Source organism: Calypte anna, chromosome 2, assembly GCF_003957555.1.
Source record: "Calypte anna isolate BGI_N300 chromosome 2, bCalAnn1_v1.p, whole genome shotgun sequence".
In the NCBI taxonomy this organism is placed as follows: domain Eukaryota; kingdom Metazoa; phylum Chordata; class Aves; order Apodiformes; family Trochilidae; genus Calypte; species Calypte anna.
In genome coordinates, this window is record NC_044245.1 from 43,883,263 (window position 1) to 43,910,264 (window position 27,002).

A 27,002-nucleotide genomic window follows, 5' to 3' on the forward strand; every position below is an offset into this window, starting at 1 on the left:
CATGGTATAGTTTCATCAAATAAACTGTATTGCATTGTACAAACCACTGTGTTCTTGTTTGAGCTAGGTCAGAATCAGTTTTCTTTTTAGCAATTTTACTTTTCAGGTCTCTTCAAGTGACTGCATTTTCTGAGATTAATTATGTGTTTCTCAAACAGTATCTATTCTATGACTAGCAGCACTCATTGCTCACAGTTGTTGCAGAGGTGTTTGAGTGGCTGGAAAAAGGCTCCTGCTTATACTTAGTCCTATAGAAAGTGAGGTCATTTCTTGGCTCTGCTGAACTTCTTAAGTGCAGATAATATAAGGGCAGACAAGTGGTCACAGGTGACCCAGGCATCCTGGGAGGCTTCTGTCTATTCTTCTGCCTTTGGTCCAGATCGATGCATTCCTGAGCTGTGCATTACTGAATCCAGTTCCCACCTATCACTGAGTATAGTCTGGGACATGGATGGTGCCTGCTCACCAGCTGCAGTGATAAGGTGATGGTCAAGGGGGGGAAGAAGAGCAATACTGATTTTGTATATATTTGTTTATATTTAATTCTTTTTCCTCTAATTATTATCATACCTTATTTGTTTTACTGTAACTGTCTTTAATAACAGAAACATTAAGGTCTGCCTTTGGACAAGCACAAACTGATCACAGAATCCAGGCTGTTGTTAACCATCCCTTTTACATTCATTTTGTCAAAAGGAAAACTACTAAAAACTTTAATGTATACCATTAAAGAAAAGTAATAAGATACTGGAGAAGTAGTGATATTGGTTATGGAACTGGATGTTTTAATAGCCCTGCTAAAAAGAGCCTCAGCCAGGCATGCCCACATTTCTTCTAATGTGAGACTCTCACAAGAATTTTTTTATATTGTATAGCTGCTGCAGAACAGATCTGACTGACCTACTGGGAATAATTTGGAGAATAAAAGAATTATATCCTATTAAAGAAAAATTCTTGTACCCTCTACATAAAAGCCAAAATTTAAAACCCCATTGAAAAAAAATCATTCTGTCTCAATTACACCAACATATAAAGTTTCTGATGCTTGTTTTATAGCATCAACAATTCTAATAACAGGTCAAGGTCAGCACTCTGAAAAAAACCAACATGAAATCTTAAACAGGAGTTACACCATGGTGATAAAGGAACAGTTTTTTGAACATCAGTTGTCTTACAAAAACTTCCTCTCATATTCTAATATTAATTTTATGGCCAGCTTCATATTCCAATCTAATACTGGACTTGAAAGAGATGCCAAATTTTGTTTCTTTATTCCACTGTGCAAAAGACAATTTCCATATATCCATAGGCTCATTATCATAGAATCGGCTGGGTTGGAAGGGACTTCAGAGATCATCAAGTCCAACCCTCGACCCAGTACCGCTGCAGTTACCAGACCATGGCACTGAGTGCCACATCCAGTCTCTTCTTAAATACCTCCAGGGATGGAGAATCCACTACTTCCCTGGGTAACCCATTCCAATGTCTGATCACTCTCTCCGTAAAGAAATTCTTTCTAATATCCAACCTAAACCTGCCCCCAGCACAACTTGAGACTATGCCCTCTTGTCTTGCTGAGAGTTGCCTGGGAAAAGAGACCAATCCCCCCCTGGCTACACCCTCCTTTCAGGGAGTTGTAGAGAGTGATGAGGTCTCCTCTGAGCCTCCTCTTCTCCAGGCTTAACAGCCCCAGCTCCCTCAGCCTCTCCTCACAGGACTTGTGCTGGAGTCCCTTCACCAGCCTGGTTGCCCTCCTTTGGACCCACTCCAGGACCTCAATCTCCTTCCTGAACTGAGGGGCACAGAACTGGACACAGTACTCGAGGTGTGGCCTCACCAGGGCTGAGTACAGGGGCAGAATCACTTCTTTGGACCTGCTGGCCACGCTGTTCCTGTAGGAACATCTGTAGGCCAGGATGCCATTGGCTTTCTTGGCTACCTGGGCACACTGCTGGCTCATGTTCAGCTTCCTGTCAATCCAGACTCCCAGGTCCCTTTCTGCCTGGCTGCTCTCCAGCCACTCTGTCCCCAGCCTGTAGCACTGTATGGGGTTGTTGTGGCCAAATTGCAGGACCCGACACTCGGCCTTGTTGAATCTCATCCCATTGGAATCAGCCCAACTCTCCAGTCTGTCCAGGTCCCTCTGCAGAGCCCTCCTGCCTTCCAGCTGATCGACACTCCCCCCCAGCTTAGTGTCATCTGCGAATTTGCTGATGACAATGTGATACCACATTCTTCTCTCTTTTTCCTTAGTCTCTCCTCCTTGAGGTCTGCCACCAGGTATAACAAGTCATTCACCTGCTGGCATCTCACACACACCCCACTCACACTGTCCTCTGGTGCTAATACGAGGCTCAGACACTCTACACAGCCAGACGCCTGAACAGCTACTTCCCTCTTGCTGTCCCTCTCCAGGGGTTCCGTCTGTGTGGACACACACTGCGTCTTAAAAGCACCAGGTTTTGCTTTTTTGGAGACCATTACTCCTTTAGAGAGCTAGGAGGTGGCCGAGCCCCTCCTGTTTGCCCTGCCTGCACAAACTGCCTCGCAAACTGCCATGCCTTGCTCACTGTGCTTCGGGTCACTGGCGCTCCTCACAGCCCTTTATATCCCTCCGAGCAGTGCTGGGTGCCACCCCCTTATCAGCTGATTGGCCTCACCTGAGACCACCTGCAGAAGAAGAATTATGACCTTCATATCTGCACTTTCTACTGGGATTATTCCTGAAGGTCTGAGACCCTGCTCAGTTTCAATCAGAGTCCAATTATATAGCAATGCTCTATGTTGAAATGATGCAGAATTTCTTCCCTAAATTAAAATGATATAAGGTGGATGATGGGCAGCATTAATTCTTGTACTAGGCATAAGTGTAAGGTCTGATAGCTTGAGAACCATTAAAAGCAGGATTGATAATGCATTATATAAAATGTGTGGTAAGAATCCTCATGATATGATGCAGTCCATTGATTCCGCTGTTGCAGGTCATAAGATGTTAGACCTTGTAACCTTGAGATCACATATGCAAAAGCTAGTGTAGATACATTTTTTAAAAGCTTCAGAGTGAGATAATTGAAAACTCCTTTCCTTGTAAGGTGGCGGCAGTACAGAGTACTTTAGTAGGGGAATAGGTAGGACAAAAATGGAAGCTTGTTTACCAAATAGATTTCAGAAAAAAATGTGTTACAGTGCTGGTAGTAACTTAATGGCATGTGCATATGTGCCAATGTGAATGATTCCTGTGTTACTCATTTCAAAAAGGAAAATTAAGTATTACTTTAAAAGGTAATACATTTTCATATTTCTTCAAATATTACACTGGATCATCTAATACACTTGAAAAAATGTTTGGTTTACATAGGTATAGAATGTAAGTTGATAACAGAGAATAACTGAGACAAGCACATACATCCAAAGTAAAATGTTTTAAGGTTCATTTTGGTATGGATTTTCAAGATACTGTCAAACAGATTTGTAGAGGTTAACTTTTCTAATCAAGTTACACTCTGTCCATGAAATCTGCACCTCCTTTGAAATAAGTATTCGTATTAATCCATTAAGCAGCAAATGCTTACAGTGCTCCAAGTAGACAGCTGTGGAAAATGTATAATATTCTTGCATATTGACATAGCCTACATACAGCCAGGAGGCTGTTTCCAGATCAATCCCATTCCATGAAGTTTTAGTTCTTCTTGCCTAGATCACTACTTCTGGGATTTGTAAAAATGATATTAAACATTTGGAATATATTTGTGGATGTTTCTGCTTTTGAAGCCTCCTAAAACCTGCTGAAAATATTAAACTTTTGATGTTCATCCTTTCAATTGCAACATTTATAGCAGGAAACTGAATCTCAACAACTACAGTCACAACTGTAACTTTCTTAATAACATGATGTGACTGTTTAGTAAATCACTCTTAATCATTAAAATAAAATACACTATTCTATTCTGCTAAAGTGTTTTGCCAGCCCAGAGTGAAGTGGCATGAAAACAGCATAGAAAAATACAATTAGGCTGGAGCCTAAAAGTTTCAAATGCACATTTCCTAAATTTAAAGGGCCTGGGCCTAGAGTAGAGGGAGTTTTTCTATTTAACAACTTGAGCACAATGTGAATTAAATAGCACACTTAGTTTGTGGAACCCATTAGGTGATAATAACTCTTTGGAGAGAAAAAAATTGGACTCCCTTATTACTGGTTTGATTAGCAATATCTGTAATTCCATGATGTCGTGAAATAGCTCAGCATTAAAATTGAACTATTTCCCATCATTTGAGCAACCAGAAGCATAAACTCATCAAAGGCCAATTTCCTATGTTAAACACATTCCTGAATTCTGCAGTACTTTTACTGGAACTAGAATGAGGAAAGCAAAATTAGGTAAAGTATATATTGAAGCTTCAGTTTTGAGAAGTGTGTATGCTAGTCTTCGTAGCTATTAAGACATGAAGAACAACAGTCTAAGGAAGCTGCTATTTAAGCATAAAGATCCAACTATATTTCAAATGACCTTTTCATGTGGGAAGTTAAGCAAATGTTTGATAAATGACAGCAGCACAGATCCATATATCTACAGAAACTTAAAAGAAAATTAAAGAAAACTTAAAATTAAAAGTAACTGCACTGTAGTGATAATAAGGTTAAGAAAGGGGAGGGCGAAATATAATTAAAGGCAAAACATTTCCAAATGTCTGATTTGCCTTTCACTTACAATAGAATAAGTAGTCTAGAAAATGAAAAGGAAGAATAGTCACCTAAAATAAATTTTAAGTTCTTGCCAACCAAGCTGATGCAAAGCTTTATTTCATTAAAGTGATTCTAATGACTTTTAAAATATCTTAAGACAGAGAATAGAATGCAAATGAACGTCATTTCAATCAGATACAGCAGAATTCAGCATAAATGATTAGAAGTGTTTTAAAATTTAACTGTTCTTCAATGTATTTCAACTAGACAACGAACATCTGAAAACAGAAATTGAGGGACCCAACAGGTTGTCAAAACCCGTGTTCACACAGAAGAAAGGATGAGAATTACTAAAAATTATGTACAAAATAAAGGCAATATTATTTCACATAAGTCAGCACAAAATGGCATCTATTCTCACTCTGAAGTTTCTTCTGAATTTCTGTGGCAGTGTTCTGTGCTAGCCTGCAGTCCTAAAACCAAATAAATTCCTGTCGCTCTTTGAACAGGAGGAACTTAAGAAGCAGGGCTATTCAGACTCTGAGAGAGACAGAAAGCAAAGGGGAGGATAAATTCCCTCCCATTTCCTGACATAAAAGATCAGAAAGTAAGCAGCTCTTCCCTCTTTTTCCTCTCACCTCCTACCGGCAGTGCTGCCTTTCGTTCCTGCCAGCTTGCCATGTGCTATTGGGTTGTACATATGTATTTGTATATATTTGTATTCTTTGTTATCTTACACTTTATGTTATTACCTTTCTCTTGTGTTAGTAAAATCGGCATCCAATTGTTTTCAGTTTCCAGCTTAAGGTCTCCGGTATTTATGCCCTTTTATCTTCCCTTTTGGGAAGGGGGGGCAGAATTGAGAGGAATTCTGTCATTAGATTTGTGGCCTGCTCAAACTGCTGAACCCTGACAATTGCCAATGGTACTGACAGGCCACAGGCTTTGCATCAACTCTGCAGACTACAGCTAATGAGTGATATTTCATTTAAATCAGTCTTCAGCTTCTGTTTATCTCATTTAGTTGTAATAGTTCTCTCACAAACATGTAACATTGCCTATTCTAACTTTGCTTTGTCTTTGTATGGCCTCGTGACTACCAGTGTAATGCTTCTGACATATTTCTGTACTTAAAGCAGATACTCTGCAGAGAACAAACTATTACTGCAGAACAAAAATGTAATGTAGAAGTCTACAATCAGGAGCTGGTAACAGAAATATTGTGAGTATAGGTACTATGGGTTACCAGAGGGAGAAGGGGTATAAGCATCTCACCAGGTCAATTATTAGTCATTAAAAGAAAGCACCTTGGGACCTGGGTTAGGATGATTTTAGAGAAAAAAAATAGAAACATTGTTTTTTATTTGTTTGTTTGTTTTGTTTTTCCTGAACAACAGCTCATTGCATTAAAGAAACATTGGCAAAAGTTCTGGTGGTGCCAGAAAAAGCTGAATGACAACTGTCATTGCTAAGTCATTGGGAAATAAGCTAAACCAGCAAGTTTTGTTCCAGCAGCCATGGCCTCGCAAGCATTCATTTTTCCAATTAACACAGGTATGCCCCTTTAACTGAAGTCAGTGTATACAACTGTACCAAGTTATTGCATCAACATAAACATTTGGCCCATGCTGCTACATGTTACTAGTAGTGTATTTCTCCTTGCAGTGCAATGGAGTGCAATTACTGTCACATACAATGAAATAAAAACTAGTGCTACTTATAAAACCCTCTGTCAGGCAGCAAAAAGTTTGTTAAAAAAACCCATAAGCAATAGTATCTTAAATTAATATAATTTTCATATTAAATCAATCCACCATTTTTTGTTGAAATGTTTGAATACTCCAGTAGAGAGCATCCTTACCTCCTCTCTTGTTTAACTTGGCATAGCCTGGTACATAGCTGCTGGTCATAGATGATGAACTGCTGAAGGAGGAGTGGGGTAATGCTGAGACCAGAGGTTCATCACATTTTTCTGAAACAGAAGAAAACAGATTCACTTTATGTTATTAATTATTCATTCATATTAGGCAATATGACTTTTATTTTTCCTTTCGGTAATAACACAACATTATAATTTTTGTTCACATGGAAGGCACGTGGCTACATGCCAATAATTCAGTTAAAAACCCCCAACAAATAACAAAACAACAACCAAACCAAACAAACCAAAGCCAAAAAAAACACCAACACAAAAACCCACAAAAAACCCAAAAAACCCCACCCCCAAAACCAACAAATGCAGACATACACCTCAACATGAGAAGATCAGGATTTTGACAAAAGACAAAAGTAGGTAGTGGTAATGCATAACCACGGGCTATCACTCTCTTTACAAATACCCCAAAGGAACAAAAACACCTGACCTGATATATCTGGAATATTTTTGGTGACATGAAAATGTAATTCTACAGGTAAGGATTATCATGAAAGCTTCCTAAGATGTAGGTAAGATAAAAACTTTTAGTTCTGTAATAGAAGTGCTGATAACCCGGTATTTAAAAAAAAAAAAAAAGGAAAAAATATATATAATCTTTGTAATCCATTTTAGCACTTCACTTCTGTTTTACTCAGAACAAAGATTAACTTGGTATTAGCTTCTAAGGCAGAAATAAACAAAAACAGAATCTTTGCCTTTCTGATGAAGAAAAAAGTTTAAAGTAAATCTCCTGTTTTATGAAGTCATGTAAATTAGAATGAAGGGAACTGGCTTTTGTTTTTTTAAATACTTAGATATTTAATGTACTGCCCGTTTTGTTTTTCCTCTGTTATTTCAACAAATGGCTGAAATAGACAGGTTAAATTTCTTGTTTACATTTCAGGTACTCCCTACCATTGCAGAAAAAACCTGTAACCTACACCAGTTGCCTTGACTGATGTCTTTAAACACACACAGTGCAACACAGGCTCTGTTATAAATGAAAATACCCTAAATTTATATTTCAAGAAATCATTAGACCACCCTAACAGGAAACATCAAACACTCAACCACATCACATAATTTTCATACAATTAGAAAGCAGTATTTGGTCAGACTAGATCACATATGTACACTGAATTAATGCCACCCTCAAAAGTGGAACTTCAATAGGAAAAAAAAGACTGCATGAATCAAGCAATATATAATGCAGGCCCTCCTAAAATTTCCAGTCTCATGTAATAAGAAGTAAAATTGCTTTTACAGCAATAGAAATTGAAGTAAAGAAATACAGAATAATATTAGTTCATGAATCAGTAGTTTGACATTTAACAATATAAGTTTCCTTCACAAATCTATGAGAGTTTGTTAAGGGAGAAAACAAAATTCATACCAGCATAACCACACAGGCAAGAGTAAAGGGCAATTGTTTTGCTCTGTATTAAAGGACAATTCCAATGACTATAAAGTTCACTACCACACCATTTAATGATGGGATTTTGACAAGGGAGATAAATGGTTTTAAGCATTATTGCTTATGCCACAAACAGAAGGATCGATTCCCCTCCTCCCACTGGTTTGGCTGCAGCCACAGGGCACATCTGTCAGGAGCCAGAAGCCAAATGGGCACAGTGCCTTTTGCTCACATTACACACCCAACCAGCACATCAGGATCACAAAAGACCTCTCTCTGGCAGCAGGGGTTTGGCATGGAGCAAGAGCCTACATTTGAACATCCTGGGTGACAAGCTGCTATTATTTCAGTCAAAGCAGTACTACAAGATTAGAGCTTAAGATCAGAAGTAAACAGCAGATTGAAGTGCTCATTGCACATTTTGCCCTAAATGTCATAATTATAGAAAGAAAGAGTTATCTGACAAAAGTTTTTTTCATTTATTTATCTATAGTGTATTTTTTGCTGCTGAGAAAAATTGGTTTTCAACTGCTTGCAAGCTGCTATTGCTTCCATTTCATTAGTGTTGCCTAGCTAGAATTCTGAAGTCACTTGTCATTAATTCTATTATATAGGTGTGGTAGATGCACTTGACCCCATAACCAATATAGTGGTAGATTGGTACAGGCTCCAAAGGAGGTGAAGACCTGAGCCATAAGAGGCAAAGAACACCTCTATTTCCAATCTCTTCTCTGTAAACCCAAAAAGGAGCAGAGAGACAAAGAGATCATTGATTCATATGAGCTTCGAACACTTGTCATGTAATTAACACATCAATAGTGAGTTGCTTTTCCAAGACTCATCATGAAACAAAGTTGTAGGTACCAAGAGTCTCATGTATGTCTTCCCCAGTGCATGCAATTTGACTATGAGCTGACCATTTTATTCCATAAGTAATAAAAAATAAATAAATATAATAAATAAAATAGACAGATAAATAAATAAATAAATAAAAATGGCACCCTAAGTGAGCCTTCTTTGACCTCTCCCTGCTTGGTAGTGTGGCTGGATGGTGGTCATCTCCCCTTGAGCTGGGGTGCCTCTTTAGGTCAAAAAAAAAAGAAAACAACCCTAAATTAGCTATCTAGTTACCCTGGGGATTAGGACTTTTAAAGAAGCTCCTATATATGTGTAAGCATACATTGAGAAACAGAAATATTTATTAACCTATGCATACACTCAGAGTAAAAGTATAGCTTTTTTCCCCACACATTATTAAATAGGATGTAAGAAAGAAAGATGTTATAAGGATCAGGTAACCCTCCTTAGGAGTCAGGCTACTTTTCTCAACTCCAAATAAAAGAGACAGGGCTTACTTTATCCAATACCCAAAGCAATGCCAGAGGAATGGATATGAAAGCATATACAAAAGGTGTTGGTCATAAAGCATCTGATCCTGCATTAATGGCATATTCATAAAACCAATTAAATACATCAGGGGAGAAGAGAAAAACCTGCATCTTTGTGGAAGAATATTAGGAATAGAAAGATATACCTACAAAAAAATTTTGCTGCTGGTGTAAATTGATTAATGAATATAATGAGATAATGTTGATCACAAATATTTTTCAATTATTTGAGAAATAAAAGAGCTATTCTAAAATATAACAAAAAAAGGGATAAAGATGTGATCAAAACCTTAAATTCTGCAACTAAAAATTAAACTAGATTTTAGGCAATGTGTTCAGAAACAACACAGTATCTGAAAAAATAGATCTGAAATACCTCTCCAAATAGTAAAAGCTAATCAGAACTTCTGTTATTGATCCCAGTAGCTATTGAGAAAATCTCCTTTTATTTTGAGAGCTACTATGTTGTCAATACTATTGATGAAGCTAAGCAAAAGGAAATAGTGGAAAAAATTGTTTGGAAAGACTACTAGCTTATAAGCTACCAGTTTTCTATATTGACTTCCTTATCTCTCTGTTCTACCAGTCCATCCCCTTGGATTCAAAACAGTAATACAAGGAAGCTTGCCATAGTCAGAAAAACCAAAACCAAACAAAAAACCCCCACAAGAAGGAAAACCAAACCACCACAACAAACAAACAAGCAAACAAACAAAACCAAACAAAAGTCAAACAAAAAAAGCAAATAAAGGGAAACCACAGGGAACATCACTGTATTTGCCACTGCAGCCAAAATTTTTACAGGCAGTCATGAAGGTGCTTCATGTAGTGCTTATGTGCTTTTGAAGGATTGAATCTTGACCTCTGCTTTTTTAATATGGTTGGAATCACCAATAGTAGAGGGGAAAAACTGAATAAAGTTGATGTAGTTTTTCTTCAGCATTGTTTAGAACTGCATTCACTTCCTATGCCTGTTTTGGGGTATCAACTAATAAGCTAAAGATTAAAACCAAAAATACTTCACCTTGCTGTTTTTTGAAAACAAAACACAACCCCAATCTGCCTATCCATTTAGGCTTCAAAAGACAGGAAATTCACCATAAATCTGTATGAATAATAGGGAAAGACTTAAATGAATAGACATTTAAAAAGATATTAAACCTCATCAATAACTCATTACTTTAGGTTCAGCAGAACAAACGTGAAAAGACTGCTTACATAATATAGTATTTCTAGCCCTGTATGAAAGTTCCACTAAATATACTGTACTATTTAAATGACATAATATGAAATGTTGTTATGCCACAGATTTAAGAGAAAAAAAAAATCCTTGAGCACCTTTGGTTATTTCAGTAGTTATTTCCTTCAAAATCCAATTTTTTCCTTACTAAAACCAGGATTATATATACCTTCCTGTTACTGAGATATAATTGTTTTCCCCATATAAATCGATGTACTGTGTCCTGTTAGTCAATTACAGAGCACGCCATCCTGCCAGTGTTGTTGCAGCAAAGAAATAAACTCTCCTCCATATCGTTTATCTCAGTGATGTATTAACACCCAAGCCACCTTAGGTTCATTTAAATGTTACCATCCTAAAGCAATACCACACTTCCACTCCATTTTGTTAAAACAGAAATAACTGATAATCGTGTCACAGGTATGATACTCTAACCTTGTTATTCAGAGGGAAATTACAGTTTTTTTCCATCAGATACAAGTTTATCCTAGGACTCAGACAATTAGATCACCTGATGTCACTAAATACAAAGGCAAAACCTCTACAATCCACAAACTTCAAAATCCTCACAACCTAAAGACTACAGAAGGTAAGGACTGCTATGCACTTTCATTGTTCTTATGCACTTTCTCAGGCACCTGGCTATGGGAAACCAGATACCAGGTGAGATGGCTCTTTATTCTTACCAAGTGCAAGACTCTCATATGTTCTGGTGTACACACGAGAAAATACTTGTCCTTTCCTGTTTTATAGTCTATTTATAATTTTTTTAAAAATTTTTTTACAAAGTCACTCATCTGCTTTGATTGCTTTAATTCATCTTAGCCCCTGAACTATTTGGGGAGCAGAGACCAAACTATTCGAAGTGACAGTTGTGATTGTAGCACAAAGAATATCATATAAATGCAAGCTCTTGATTTATCAGCACCAAAAGTTGTTGAAGCTTACTTCTTGGTATACCAGTGACTTCAATGATTTTTGGTAGGCAGAATAAAAAACTCAATATTTCACTTCACGAAAGTCTGTTCAAACGGTTCGCATCCTGATCAATAAACAGGTCACCTGTAAAGTTCTTGATATACCTTATGAAAAGAGCCTGAGTAGATGAAAAAGACAAGCACTTCATCTGTATCTCTTTGACATTTATATCTAGCTTACAAACAACTATACACGTGGAAATGTTAAGAACTGTGAACAGTATACCTTTAAAGTCTCAGATGGTTTTTATTTTTATATTTGAAGGAGGATCTCTTAGAAGCTCTTGCAAAGGTTCTGTCAGCAAAGTAAAAAGAGATCTAAGATGTGCTTCAAAAAATAAAATATTCGAATACTGATAAATAGTACCCATCAGAAGTAAGTGATGATGATTTACTAAGAATACTTCTGAATAACAAAAGGTTTTCTGCCATTCTGGTCAAAGTGAACTGAGGAACAGACCTTTAAAAAAAGATCAAACTCAAAAGCAACAAACTCATCCTTCTTCAAAATCTTCAGTCAAGATTTCCTATCAAACTATGACACATCACCATAAGCCTGCTGTAGGGTACTAGCTGTAAAAAACAAATACTCCACCAATAATAATTTCACTAAGAAAGCCACGTGTATATGTCAGAAAGGAAGAACTCAAAAGCTGATCAACTTAGATGCAAGACAGCAAATGACTACAATATCACTACTGTGGTCTGAGTCCAAATTAGCCACAATGAAATAGATGAGGGAATCTGAAGTAACATTAAAAAAGCATGTCAGCTACGAAGTACACAAAGTCATGGCTTTCTGAACATAACACAATGATTGTACTGTACAAACAGAACATTTGCAATACAAACCCCAAAATCTTAACTACTGCCAGTAAATCAAAACATTAATTACAGAAAAATACCTGCTAAGTGCAAGGAAAAAACCTCAAAACTTTAATGCAACTTATAATCTTACTTGTAATGCAAAAGACTCTTTTAAAATATGAGTCCTAATGTATGTCAGGGAACAGGGAAAAAATATCATCTGGGCTTAATTTGCACAGTCTGCTAAATGCTAGTTACCTTAAAGACATTTTTCTCCCCCAGTTTGAATATATAGAGGAAATATATATACAAAGGAAAAAGGATAAGCCACCAACCACTTGTGAAAGGCAGTCATGAGACTGCAAGGGCACTTTGGATAAATACACATGGGAATTGGCATATCTCCAGTGACAACCAATAGGAATATTAATGTGGCTATTCTGGATTGCAGTTTATTAGTATGCTGGCAAGTTTTATAATCTGAAATGAATGCTAGAATTCACTGTATTTAATTCACAAGGATGTGTCACCCTGAAGAGGAGGAATAAATAAGCATAAATAAGCATAGTTTGATATAATATTTTATATATTATTTCAAATGAACTTTGAAAGTGATGCTAACTGAAAATTGCAAGATACTAAAAATCAGCTCATGGTCAATGGCAATGCTTTTAAAAAAATCAAAAATCTCATAGAAGCAGATGTTATTAAGGAAAGCCTACCTCAGGTTTAACCTCAGGTTTAACTTCAATCACAAGAAAAGCAGCCTTGGCCCAGTGTCACAGTCTGTTGCTCTAGACAAACCCCTCGTCATGTGGGATAGGAAGACTGCTGGAGAAATCATCTTAGTCCTCAGTAAGGCCACTAATGAGAGCAATAAATACTGATCTAACGGCCGGGAAATGTAGGGCAGGGACATGCTAGTTCTTAAGTCAGCAAGAAATCAGTTAAGTGCTCACCATGGAAGTATTTCTGTATGGAGAAATTAAATAATTTCTTACTGGGTATGCTTGCCAGATATACCAGTCTTAGTATGTTTGGCATAGTTCAATAACCCTTTGCTTTATACATGTTATTTTGAGTTTTTCTTGGGGTTTTTTGTTTTTGTTTTTGGTTTTTTGTTGGTTCGGAGGGGTTTTTTGGGTGTTTTCTGTAGTTTGCTTTTGTTTGTTTTGGTTTTGTTTATTTTTTGTTTTCATTCCCTTCCCATCCCCTGCCCCCCTGCAGGGGGGCACTGTGCTCTTGTAAGCAGTGTTCTTTCCACACTGCAGAGTCTGTAGCATCCCTATATGTCTCACATTACACAGGACAGTCTTGACATAGTGCTAAGGAGCCAAGTTCACTCTCAGCTTCATGAGCAAAATAGTCTTAAGTGTCAATGGAAGCCTTTCTGTAAGCATCTCTGGAGCTCAGCTGTAACCTAATGGATTGGAGAAGCTTATATTGATTACAGGGATGTTTCATATTCCACTTCAAGCTTCATACCATCAATAGAGGTAGTAGTTGTTGCTCAGAAAGCTGGATGCTGTTGAAAAGGTAGAAAAGTTTAGCAGCTACTTTTCTCCCTCCAAGGTGAAGCCATAAATTACATTAATTTAGTGATCTCCACACAGTCCTTACTGTTCAATGTTACTTGTTCTGGTGTTTATTTCAAGCCTTGCTATAGATCTCTGCAAGGAAAGGAACAAGTCTTGGTTAATTTTATTTTTTTTGTGGTGGGAACTTTGCTCATAGCAGAGTAAAGCCTGTCAGGACTGTTTTGTTTTTCTGGTTCTGAATCAGGAATCAGTTTTTGGGCAACATGGGATGTGCTACTGGGGCCACATTTTTAAAAATACATTTGAGTGTCCAAAGACAGATAGTACTTCAGCAGATTTTGCAAAACATCTTTTTCACTGAAGTTTGTTTCTGACATCTATTGACTAGTTTTCAGAGCAGTCAAAGCCTTATTAATCCCAAAGGCCATGAAATGGCTACATGTTTTGACTACTATAAAGTAGAACTCTGTTCCTTCCAAGGACCAAAGAAATTAGAAAAATTCCTTGTTTTGCCATTTTATTAACAAACATCCATAAGCTCTCCCGGGAAACACTGAAATTGGCAATATTATACCAATAGTTCAAATGTGCAGTGCATTATATGGCTACTATCAGACATTTCTGGATGCAATGCCTTTCATCAAATGGCATACACCCTATTCCACAATACACTGCACACTTTTGTCTTTAACTTTGGAAAATGTGAAAAGGTATAAAGTAAACATACTTAATTACTGTGACCTACAATTTAAGCAGAGATTAGGATTTTTTTTAATTAAATTATTCAATTCGGAATAATTACAAGTATAAAGGTGTACAAAGTAGCATCTTGAAATTCAGATTTATCAACATTTCACCATTTCACAAAGGTAAACTAGAAAAATTTACCCAAAATTCCAATATCTGAACACTTCGACTTTTCAGCAAAATGTCAGTGTTTTAAATTCTGATTTTACATTAAAAAAAATAATTGTTTCTTTACTATTTTATGTTTAGAAAAAACATAGTTCCTTAAAAATAAAACTTGGATCTTATTACTTTCAAGCTTTCAGTTTTTGAGTGTCCAGTCCATAGGACATTTATTCTGGGATGTGGTGTTGAAACACCATTGTAAACCCTCCAACAAAACAAAAGGACCGCCTGGCGCCTACAGAAATAGCCTGCATATGGCCCAGTGCCTACATATTGAGGCAACAGAGATAAGGATTGAGCAGCAAAACTCCACTTCAGTCTGATTATGTCTCAACTACACTTAGGGAGTGAAACAGGCCTATAAAATAAGCAGCTGTGGTGGTGGGTTTGGGGAGTTTCATTGACACCAGCCCTCCCCCATTTGCTGGCCCAATGCTGGATCGAGGACCCATGATTTTCTACTATCTATCTCTCTTTTCTTCTCCTACTCCCTCACTTTCTCTCTCCTATAATCATTAAGTACCACAATTTTTGTCCCAGGCTGTGCACCTTCAACATACATGTATTGTGACTTTTGGGATCTAAATAATCAGCCTTTATGATCGCAAAGCATGAAATTATATAATAATCGACGTATCAGCTTTTATTAGTTATTCCTTCTATAGCTCTAACTTAATCTTGTATTCAAATACAGACCTTGAGTGTCGTTTCACCTTAATCTGATCAAGAGGTATATGAGGGTCGGGCATTTTATCAGATCTTAACATTTAAGTTACTTTCCCTGGGAGGGTCAGGTCTGGCATTACAAGGCTGTGTTCAGGCAGGCTCCTCTCTGAGGAATTTAGAAAGCAAAGGGATCTGATCTGTGTCTCCTTGGGTGCTCTACCCCGGTTTTGACACAGGTTTGGATTATTTTAAAAATATATTATTTTTATTGTCTCTAAGGTATATCTATGGTAAAGTTAAACAGGGTTTTGGTTGGTTTTAGGCTGTGTTTTTGTATTTTTTTATTGGAAAAGAGTGGACAGAGGTAGTAATTACACCACTCAAACAAACAAACAAAGTTTCATTTAGCTTTAAATGCATCCATCTGCCAATTACCTAGTCCACTCTCTTCCTCACTTGATATATTAACAAATATTTTTGTTTATTTGTTGCCTATAGAGGGGATTTTGGTTTGATCTGCTTGTTTTTCAGGACCCAGGAATAAGATAATACTGCATGATAACTAGTTTCCTGAAAAACATCTTTATCAATCAGTTTAACTTTTAATCATTGCTTTTTCATCATTGCATTTTCATCTCTAAAACTAAGCTTTTGTCTTTAACAAGAACAAAACATTATTTTTTCTCACAATGCATACTTATTTTAATGATTCCACTACTTGCAGAAGTTTTAGATCAACATAGATCTTCTGAATTTAGAGTTATTATTACAGGTTTCATCTAATGTAAGCAAAACCAAAACAAAGAGTAAATGAGTTTAAAATTTCTGAGCACTTGACTATGGAAGCATATCCAGAGAAAGCCAAAATTATTAGCTTTCAAAACAATAGAGCCTAAATACACAGTAAAGATATTTTAAACTTGCTATGCAGAACCTGCCACTATGGATATCTAATTGTTTCACAAAATGAAGGAACTTAACCTCTCAAGATATACTAAACTATTTTTACTTACCCCCTTACAGATTGGTCAGGATGCTCCACAGAAACCTCAGAAATAAGGTTAATCCCAAACAAAATGTATATAATTATGTTTGAATGCCTATTGTACTAGAAAACTACTCTTTCCATGTAATGACTCAGAAGGAAACTTCTTACCAGACAGAAAAAATATTTAATGCCATGATCCATGCAAAGAAAACTCCACATTTTGTTAGATGAGAAAAAAGTAAAAATTAACAGAGTATATGCACAATGCATCAGAGAATTGTTTCTTTTGCACAGCAGAATGTAAGCATCACTTAAACTCCAAAGGTGAGTTGTTCCAAAAGCATTATTAATTCCATGTTTGTGCTTCATTGTTTTTTTTCATCTCCACTTTGGAGAAAACAGATATTTTATATTTATAGCAGAAGTGTTAGTCAACTGTTCATCAGTTGCCTATTGTTAGAAATGAGGATAGAGCAACACCCAAAACTTGTGTGACCTATGAGTTAAACTGTATTATACTGACAGATTACAGGTTTTTTTCCTGAGAGAAAATGACAAGTAAGGTCTAACCTTGGTTTCCTTCCTCCTTTACTTCCAGATTTTTTTCCCACTCCAACTAAGTACAAAAGGCATGCTTTTTCAATTTGTGCTGCTGAAGCACAGGAGGATTAGTTATGTTTGCATTTTGCACACTCTTCTGTTAAACAATGCTCATTCCCCATATTTCCAAAGAAGTATCAAGTGACCATATAAATTGAATTGCCATGATACATTGATTTCAGTGAAAATATCAAGAAAATGTTCTGAAAAGATATTTTAGCAGTTGAAAGATTAAACACTTTTGATCTTACTCCTTACTCTTATGTTAATCTAGGGGATATACAGCATAAATTTAAGATCATATTGGTCCAAATATCTTATACTAATACTTTGAAAAAATCATATGTAAATCAGGGCATCCTAACAAATGTTTTGATATGCTGCTACAAAAACTGCAAATTGATTCCAGTAAGTGCTGGAATCTTTTCTTATTTCCCTAGCAACTAAAGAAAATATCATACCTCTATGATAAGAACAGATAAAGATTTACATAAATGTATATATCTGAAGATGAACAGAACATTTTTCTTTAGGGTAGACTTAGAAGTTGGAAAGATGAGAATTTTTGAGTCTCAGTTTTAAAGTTTTGGTAGGACTTCTGTTGCTCATACAGGGCATGGTAACCAGCACCACAAGCGAACTCCTTGTCAGTCTGCTTGGATTGCCAGTTTTCTGAAAGAAATAATACTTAGGAGTAAAGTCAGTGTTTCAACTAAGAGACTGAAGCTCATCAGAAGAAAATATCAAAAGTTTTATACAGCTATATGCATAAAAGAATAATAGGTCAAATCTTTTCTAACTGAGGATAGTTAAAGCGAGATGTACCAGCCAAAAGAGCCATCTCCAGTTTTGAGATGCCAGCTAATTTTAATTCTATAAAATGATGTGTGCTCCAGCTCTTAGTTCTACACTTACTGGAGATGATAAAATCTTAGCAGGAAAAAAAAAATCTATAATAGACTTTTCCATTATTATGAGGAGATGGAGTGTTTCAGGCCCTTCTTTTTAAAAGGGAATGAATTTCCAATCCAAGGAAGCTTCAGTTAGAGCAGAAGAAAATGCCAAGTAGGAAACCCAGTTCGGAACTTAATGGGGATCAAAATCAGTTTCAAAAGGACTTAATCAAGCATAAGGCTAGTGTAACTTGTAACCTTGTCTTTCACTGGGAAAGATAGTTATAGTAATTCTAGGTAACTTCACATGATCTCAAAGACTTTTTTTAAAATTTTAAATACCATTAAATGTTATTACAGTGGTGAAAGAGCCAGTTCCTTTTTCACATTTCCATTTTTTCTCTCTAGAAACTCTTGATTTAGAAACACTCATAAAAGAGAATAATAATGTAATTAATTGTCTTAAAAGCTGGCTGTGAGAATGAAATAAATTTTTTACATAGAACATGTGACAGCATTTCTCTTCCTGATTTAAATTACCAGACCTGCCTTATTTTACTGTGTTACGGAAATCCAAACTGAAATCCAAGCTTTAGCTGTTCAGTTCATCCTGCTGTTCATGTAGCATATTTAATATAAATTGTTCTTTTTTCCTAATTTTCAAATGCAAATTGTGTTGATGATAGCATTATCTATTATCGTATCCTCATTATCATGCACAGGTACTACTGAGGCATTTTTAAGGCCTTGGTTATTATGCTTGGTAACACCTTATTATTACTACATGTTTAACATGTCCACCAATGAAGACAGCACAGTTGCATTAGCATATCTGAAAAATGAAGGTGACTTACAAATACAGCCCACTGAATTCAATTTTAATCATATATCTGAATAGTAAGCTTGAAACATTACCGCTTACTGCATTTGACTGGATCACAAATACAAAGCAATGAAGCATCATCCATAAGACTTTCCAGCTGTACCAGCTGCAGCTGCCCAGGTCATGGCAGGGGGCCAACAAAACTCTGGAAAAAATTCTGCCCGGAGGTGAGGGGTGAGTGGGAAAGTGTGCGAAACAGCTCTGCCAGCCCTGAGGGGAGAGCAGGAGGAGGGGGAGAAGAGGTCCTACCCATGCATCCACCACGGAGATTCCTTGGAGAGCCCCCCTGAAGCAAGTAGATAGATCCTGATGGAGCAAGTACAGGGTCAGGGGAGCAGTGAGAGGGCAGGGGTAGCAGAGGGGAGCCCCTGTTCCCCTGTGCAGCTCCAGAGAAGGAGGTAGAGCAGTTAGTAATCAAAGAGTGCAGGAGGTGAGGTTGAAGAGGAACTGGTTTAGGTTTTATTTGTTTCTTTGTTTGGTTTCTACCATCTAACTTTATTATGCTTGACAATAAGATGAATTCACATTCCCCCTCATCAAATCTGCTTGATCATGAGGTAATTGGTAAGTGATCTTGATGCTCAGGCTTCTTCATCTTATTTTTTCCTCTGCCCAAGTGAGGAGAAGAGTGAAGGAGCAGCTGGGTGGAGGTGTCTGGCAGCTGGCCAGGGTCAACCCACCATCATGCTTAAATATCAGAGACCAGACATTATATTGCTTGTCAGAAACACCACACAAATTCATGACAATAATGCTGACTAAATGCACTGTAAAAGTATTAAATGCTTTTTACAAATCCATTCAAGGGCATCGAAAAACCACCAAATTATTTTGCAAAATAAATTCTGCGTAGTCAGCTTTCTACTTCAAGTTTAACTCCCTGTCTTCAGTTTAATATTCACAGCCAGAACAAAGCTGTGGACATCTGGCTTTTGCCTATCCCTGACACAGCCCCCTGGGGTCCCACTAGAATGAAACATGGAATTCAGACATAATTCCACCTCCACAAAAGTGAGAAGATACCAAAGGAAATTGATTACGCTGTCCTTTCAGTAAGGAAAGTACACTGACAAGGCTTGAGCTTTGCTCAGTCACCCCTCTAACAAGCACAGAGAAGCTGACTGTACAGCTTCATGACAGGAGAAGAAAGACACCTCAGGGAAGATGAGAAAACATTTTACTTGCCTACTCTAGACAGCAATTCTTCAAGTTTAAGCTGGGGCTGCAAAGCCAGGATCCAGCACCATTTGCTGAAACCAATGACTGTACTGGAGGAGTAACTATTCATTTATATGGCAAGCTACTGGTAATGTGAGCTTTTAATAGTGAATATGAATTCATACATTATTCTACATCTGAAGCAAACATTTTAAATTGCTCTTCCTGGGATATATGCATCAGCAGCAACAATATACTTTCATCAGAGCATTATGATTTATCTTCACATCTGCATACTCAATAGTGTGCTGGGAACTTTAAAAATGCTGTATTGTCAGTCATCATAAACACAGAGATAATGCTGCTTTCCAGTAAGGCAGCCCTCTAACAAAATTTGAAAGTTTTCATCAAACCTCAAATAACTCATACAATGGACTGAAGACACTGTGTTTTGTCCTTTTACAGATGAGTACATTGCTTCATTACTTCTTATCCAGAATTACTCTGGGTAAAGACCATCAGAAAGCTTGAAGCAAAAACTGAAACTATTTAATCTTGTCATTGAACTATGAATGGAGGACATTGGATCAGAATAAGGAAAATCTGCTATAATATAAATACTAAGATCATAGGCCTTGTAAAATAGTGCCTTTCAACCTTGATTTTTCTATCCCACTTCTGAATCCACAAACAATTAATGAAGATATATGTTCAATCCAGTATATATAATAAGATCTTCAGTTTTGAGAAAAATAAAGACAGAAGATGTTGGAAACAATTAAGAAATAATCAGTATAAATGAAATTCAAATGAAAAAGAGAGTGACAAAATTAAAAAGAGTTAAAAAAGGTTAAAATGACCTAGCTAAATTATCCTTAAATTTAACAAAATTAATTTGTATCTATTAGTATCTTCCTGACCTAAAGAAGCCAAACAATAAACAACAGAAGAAAAAAACCTAAACAAAAAAATCAAAACAAACACTTTTAACTTCTGTTCATTTCATGCCCAGGATTAATTTCATTAAGCCACTATTAATTTAATATACAAAGTTAACTTTTATGTCCAATGGAGTTTGCCAGGACAGTAGGCTGAATGTGTGAATAATTAATATTCCCTTATAAATGAATGAGCAATATTGGAGGTAGATTAAATGAATGTCTAAGTGATTGCAGTTAACTAAAAAGTTCCCTTTTGCTCCCTTATGGAAAGTGATTGAATATAATTTTATTGAACTTCATTATCCTAATGAGTAAGTATTCCATGCTCAATCTTATCCAAAAGGCTAGTGGCTTCTGCTTAGTAGGGATAGTTCATAATTACTGAAACTACATCTGTTTGATTAATGAGCCTTTTCCAGCATCCATATATCTTCCAGTTTTGTTGATGATACACACTAGAGATACGAGCATATGCACACAGATGCTTTTTGCATATGTGTACAAGTAAAACATTATTGAGAAGAAAAATAAGTAGTACCAGAAATAGGATGGTGTAATTTTGATTTTCATTGGCATAAGCAAAAGCATGCAATTTTTCCCTCCTTTTCTGTTCTTACACAGAAAGCTAAGTTTGCAATAAACACTTCAGTAAAACTTGCAGTAAATTTTATGGCCCATCTTATGGGCATCTTAGAATGGCTTGCAATCAAATACCAAAAATCAACACAGGAAATACATAAGCAAAGGACCACTGATGTTGCCTTATTATGAATCTGATATCCACAAAAAATATCCACTTAAGAAAAGGTCTGCAGTTATTTTCAAGTTGCTTTTCACACTTTGCTCAAAGAGTATGAAATTATTGCGTGCTTTATGCTAAAATTTCCAAGGGGAACTTAATTTTTTGGCCTACTGTATAATACTTGATACTGAGAAATCATAAATGAGACCTATTAATAAAACCTCATACTTAGAGGTATCACGTGCAGTATTAGAAAAAAGAAAAAAAGATTAAAAAAAGAAACAGTATCAGGAAAACACTACAAGAATAACCTTCAGAACTGATAGGAGTTTCCTCAGGCAGGAAGTTAGAGAAAAGTGCTTGCTAAATAAAGAGTGAAAATAACAGGTACCTTATTTCAAATAAGAGTATTATAATATCTGATTAGTTGATATAAAGGTATTTTGTATTATTTGCAGAACAGAAGGAAGTATTTCCTCACTATTGCATTACCCTGTCTTTGATTCTATATTCATTAAGAGCTCTCTGCTGCAAGGGTCCAGAGTTCTTGTTATTTCTCAGCTAATATCTGGTCATCAACACGAATACTTAGGGGTTTTGATGTGGTTATGATAAATGCAGATGTTCACATCATTTAGATAACAAACATACCATACTTGATTATAAGCAGCAAGAAGGGCCAGAAAAAGTAAGAACTTACAAAAAATGATTTATTGGGGTGAAAAAGCCTTACATGTTTATTTGAAGTTCCAGAAAGAAAAGGCTTGCCCCTGATGAATATGCAGGGTATTAGGTTTGAAAAATAATTTCCATGTCACTGGTTCCAACTCATGAAGCCAATCCTCCGACTTTATACCTCAAAAAAAGAGGCAGTAATTGCACAAAACATTGGAAGCCTGAGAATGAATACCAAGAATACAACGTATATAAGAATGGCAGAAGGACATTACAGTTATTTTGTTCAGGTCACCTCTCTTCAAAATTAGTTCCAAACTTAAAATAGTGGCAGAAATATTTCCTGAAGGGTTCTGGGGGCTGTTCAGAAACCATATTTCAGAAGCCAGTAGCAATTTTTGTGGTCAAAACATAAGATATTTTGCTATCTCCATGTAAAACAAGAAATATTTTTTGGTGGAATTCCCTGTGTGCAGGTGTCTGTGTGCACTTCTGATTAGGGGGAAGGGTCAGTAATCAACCACTGTTCATAAAATAATTTCAGTATAGATAAAGATACTCCTATTAGCATTATCTATGGTCTTTCGAATGATATTACCAGCTGCACAATGTTTCACCTGAAAAAATAGTGCTTCGGACTTCAGTTCCAACTGAGGTAAATCAGTCTCTGTAGTGCTAAGGCCTGGGCAATAGGACCAAACCAGAGCTGACCTACAGATGAATCCTGTCCTTGTGTGGTAGAGCTGAGGCTTTGACAACAGGCCCAGGCCAGAGTAGCCTTGTATGGAAACAGCAAAAATAATTGAGATTGTGTCCTTGTATGTGAAAAACAATTGACATTCCATACTTGTATTAATCATTAAAAACATCACTTATCAAAAATAATTGACTTGATGCAGCATTTTATATAAAAATTTCAAGTTAAATAAAACAGTGTGAGGCTTTCATGGTTTCATTTTATCAAGAGAAAATGCTTAGTTTTGTCAGGTGCCTCACAAAGCACACTACCTGCTCAGAGATGATATAAGGTAAATACCTGGAGATACTTCCTTCCTCCAGAAAAGCCAGGTTGATTGCTGTCAGCTTCCAGCCTGAGTTTATGAATAAATATGCAACATGTTCAGAAAAATGTGTTTCTGCAGCCATATGGAAAGGCAGACATGAAGGGCATTGAATCCTGACTGTGCTATCAAAGTGTTATAATTGACTTCAGGGGAAGACAGCAGTTTATCTAAAGAAGTGTAATGAGACAAGATTTGAGCCTAGTGCTATTATTACTGTTTTCAGTCCTGATTACCTAGCAATTAGCTCACTATCCTTCTGCTTCTCTTATCACTCTTTATGATAGTTGGTTATATTTGCCTGTGGATACAAGGAAAATAACTTCTATGTAAGGGAAAATGGAATGCAGAACAAGTCTTAGCAAGACACAGATGAAAAATAATGCAGCTAATACGCCTGTAATAATACTATTAATACAGTTATTACTTTTTAGAGGTATACTTAATTTATATATAAAGAATTCATAATTCATATTTACTTTTCAACACCTTAAAGACTTGGTTTTATCACAGCTACTACCCTTGCAACTAGTGCAAAAGAAAAACACTGAGTGAGGAATAACATAATAGCAGAAAAATGTCTATGGATAAGGGTTAGGCAATACTGAAAAAGTTGAAACTTACCAGCTAGTAACTAACTAACTAACCTAGGATGTTCAGTACCTATCATACCACGCATCCCTAGAAGTAAAAGTATCTGCTGGTATCGTGTTCTAGAGCACCGCAAACAAAAAAGTTAACCGGGCATCAAAATTCATATTCTCTGCAGGCAGGGCACAAAGAAGGGACCAATAGCACATCCTTGCAACTGAGTTTCAATTGTAAAGCACATAGAAAACTTTTTGTTCAGGATTCCCAGCTGGACATGTTTTATCCATAGTCATGACACAAATAAGCTCTGATGTTTTTCTATTAGTCTAAGATGACGTAAAGGACCCTGGAGATGCACAAGGTGGTTGGTTGAGCTTCACTGTGGTAATTTTTTAAAAAAGTGACCACTAAAAATCCCAAGAAACTAAAAAAAATGATCACGTGCAAGAGACAGTGAAAGACTGATATGAATAAAGCTGTATTTGCTAGAAAACTACCAATGAGAATTTGAAAAGCAACATAAGGAGTGGAAGACAGAAGAACAAAACTGCAAAAGAAGAAAAAACACTCTACAAAGAACTACTGAATACATCTTCTAATCTTCTACTGTTCGAAAGCCAGAGCCAGTATTTCCCTCTGGCTCGTTAGGGGATTTCAGAAAGACATAATCCACTGATAGATCCATGTTATTAATGCGTGATTCATTAGAGGCAGCTTAAGAACTGGCTTTAATTCCTTTTGCCCTTGACAGCACCGCTGCATGTGGGCAAGAGCTCCCTCTAGTGACGCTGCTTCTTCAAATGATGGAAAGAAACATTTTCACAGAAATGTTGGCCACTAATTTACAAGATAAAAAAATCTGCAAATAATTGTAATATTATTACAATAATATTATTATATTTATTTTATTACATTTTTATTGTAATTTTATTGTAATTTAAAACAATAATTTTCTTTTAAAATAAAATTATTAAGATTATTTATTATTTTATTGACTTCTATTATTTATGTAATATATACATTTAAAAACATACTTGTTTTTTCTGTAGCCCCACATGACAGTGGAATTTTACTGATCGTGTTTGTAAGGATCTTTGATGTGGAAACCAAATAACATCAGTTTTTTCCCTTATTTGCACTGAATTTGTTGAGCACAAAAGTCCATTGGCTAGATGCAACAAATAATAGCAAAAACTGACAGCTAGTATAAAAGAAATAATGAAAAAAAATATTTAAAATGTTAGAGCAAGAACAGAATTGCTTTTTTCATTATCTCTGTACTGACATCTTGTTAATAAAACCACCAATGTTCTTAGCTCACAAAGATAAAATGTGAAAAGAGATTTTTAAGGATATTGAAGGAAAAAAATCAAACAATATACTGGTGCTTAAGTATGGAAGAGACGACCAATGTAAACTGAGTAATTTGTTGTTTCCTTAAATATATACACAACTCGATATGGAAATGGTGTTTCTTCTAAACTCAGTCCTGCAAATCTGGCCTGAAATGCCTAGAATTCAACCAGAAGTGATTGTTCATCCTTACTTGAGAGGCTGATGTTAAATAAAGACTGCCTACAGTCATACTAACCTGGAACCTTCTGCTCCCTACTCCCCCAAAGCTGCTGCATTGGCTGTGGCAGCTTCAGTGTGCCCATGGGTAGCAGAGGGTGGGTCAGATGACCCAAATGGACATTGTTCCTTCCCATGGTGCCCAGAATAAAATGGGTCCCCAGAGACCCCCCCTGTTGCCCTCTTTGGCTGATGTGCTGCCTGGCTTGGGTATCAGTCATGCTGCTGGTGTTCCTGTGTTCTGCTTTCGTGCTGGAGAGGAACACTGTTAGTTGAGATAGGCTGCCTTCTCCTGCCTCCCTGAGTAGAACCATCTTGGCTGTTCCAAGGCTGCTGTGGACTCTCAATGGGGCCCTGGACTCAGGTACCCCCATCTGTTGCCAGCTCCATCTTGGAACTTTTCTGGTTGGGAAGTAACAGTCAACGAGGAGTGTGGGTTCTATATTTGTATATGTGCATATATTTGTATGTAATTCATCATCATCATTATTATTATTATTACTTCATTAAACTTATTCTAGTTTCTTATTTTTCAGCCTTATGGGCTCTTTCCCTTACTCCCCTTTTTATGGTCCCATGGTGGGCTAGTGGGGAGAAAATGGGTGGGGACTACACCCTTCAGTGGAAGTCCCCTCCAGACTAGCCTGTCTGCAATGGCTTTTATGCTAATGCAGCAGATGACTGACAGCTTTGGAACAAAGCAACTTTGGGGGTATAAAAGGTGGCTATTCTGTGGCCACGTTGTCATCTCTTGACCCACCGCCATCTCACATTGCATCTCACATTGCGCAACGTCTTGAAGAAACTCGATGGACAGCTGGGCCCATGATGGTGACTGTGACACTCACTCACTTTGTGTCACACTCTCTCTCTCTCTCTCTTTTCCCACTTCTTTACTCTTTTTCTCTCCCACTTCTGTCTCTGTGTCTCTGTCTTTGTCTCTGTCCCTGTCTTAAATCTTCTCCTTTTTCTCTTTCTTTTGCCTGCCAACATATTCCCCATTCTTTTACAGGGTTCTATCATTTGCTTATGCCAATTCTTAAAAAAAATGCTTGCGCCCTACTTTTGATGGTTGGACTTAGTTCATGCGGATCAAAACAAAAAAAAATTATTTAATTTAACTTTGGACCATAACAAGGGGGTACAAAGTAAAACAATTGCCACAAGTGGGTCAGATGGGAGTAGAAATCTAGGGTAAAGAAGAGAGGGATAATATTAATAAAAATAATAATATTTTAAAAATCAATGGGATATGATGCCAAGCTAAAATAGAAAGCGAAGCAAAAAAAATTATTAGAGGAGCAATAGGAAATGAGAGAAGTTAGTGAAAGAAACTCACATGGGACATGAATTGACA

General features: G+C 36.6%; 1 protein-coding gene across 1 annotated transcript in view; it reads right to left on the reverse strand.

Annotated features, from left to right (window-relative positions):
* Positions 1–27,002, reverse strand: part of CNTNAP2 (contactin associated protein like 2) — an 816,026-nt gene that overhangs the window by 510,454 nt on the left and 278,570 nt on the right. The window contains exon 2 of the mRNA XM_030444894.1: positions 6,546–6,656. Within this exon, the coding sequence (XP_030300754.1) occupies positions 6,546–6,656 (111 nt within the window). The remainder of the gene's footprint in view (positions 1–6,545; positions 6,657–27,002) is intronic.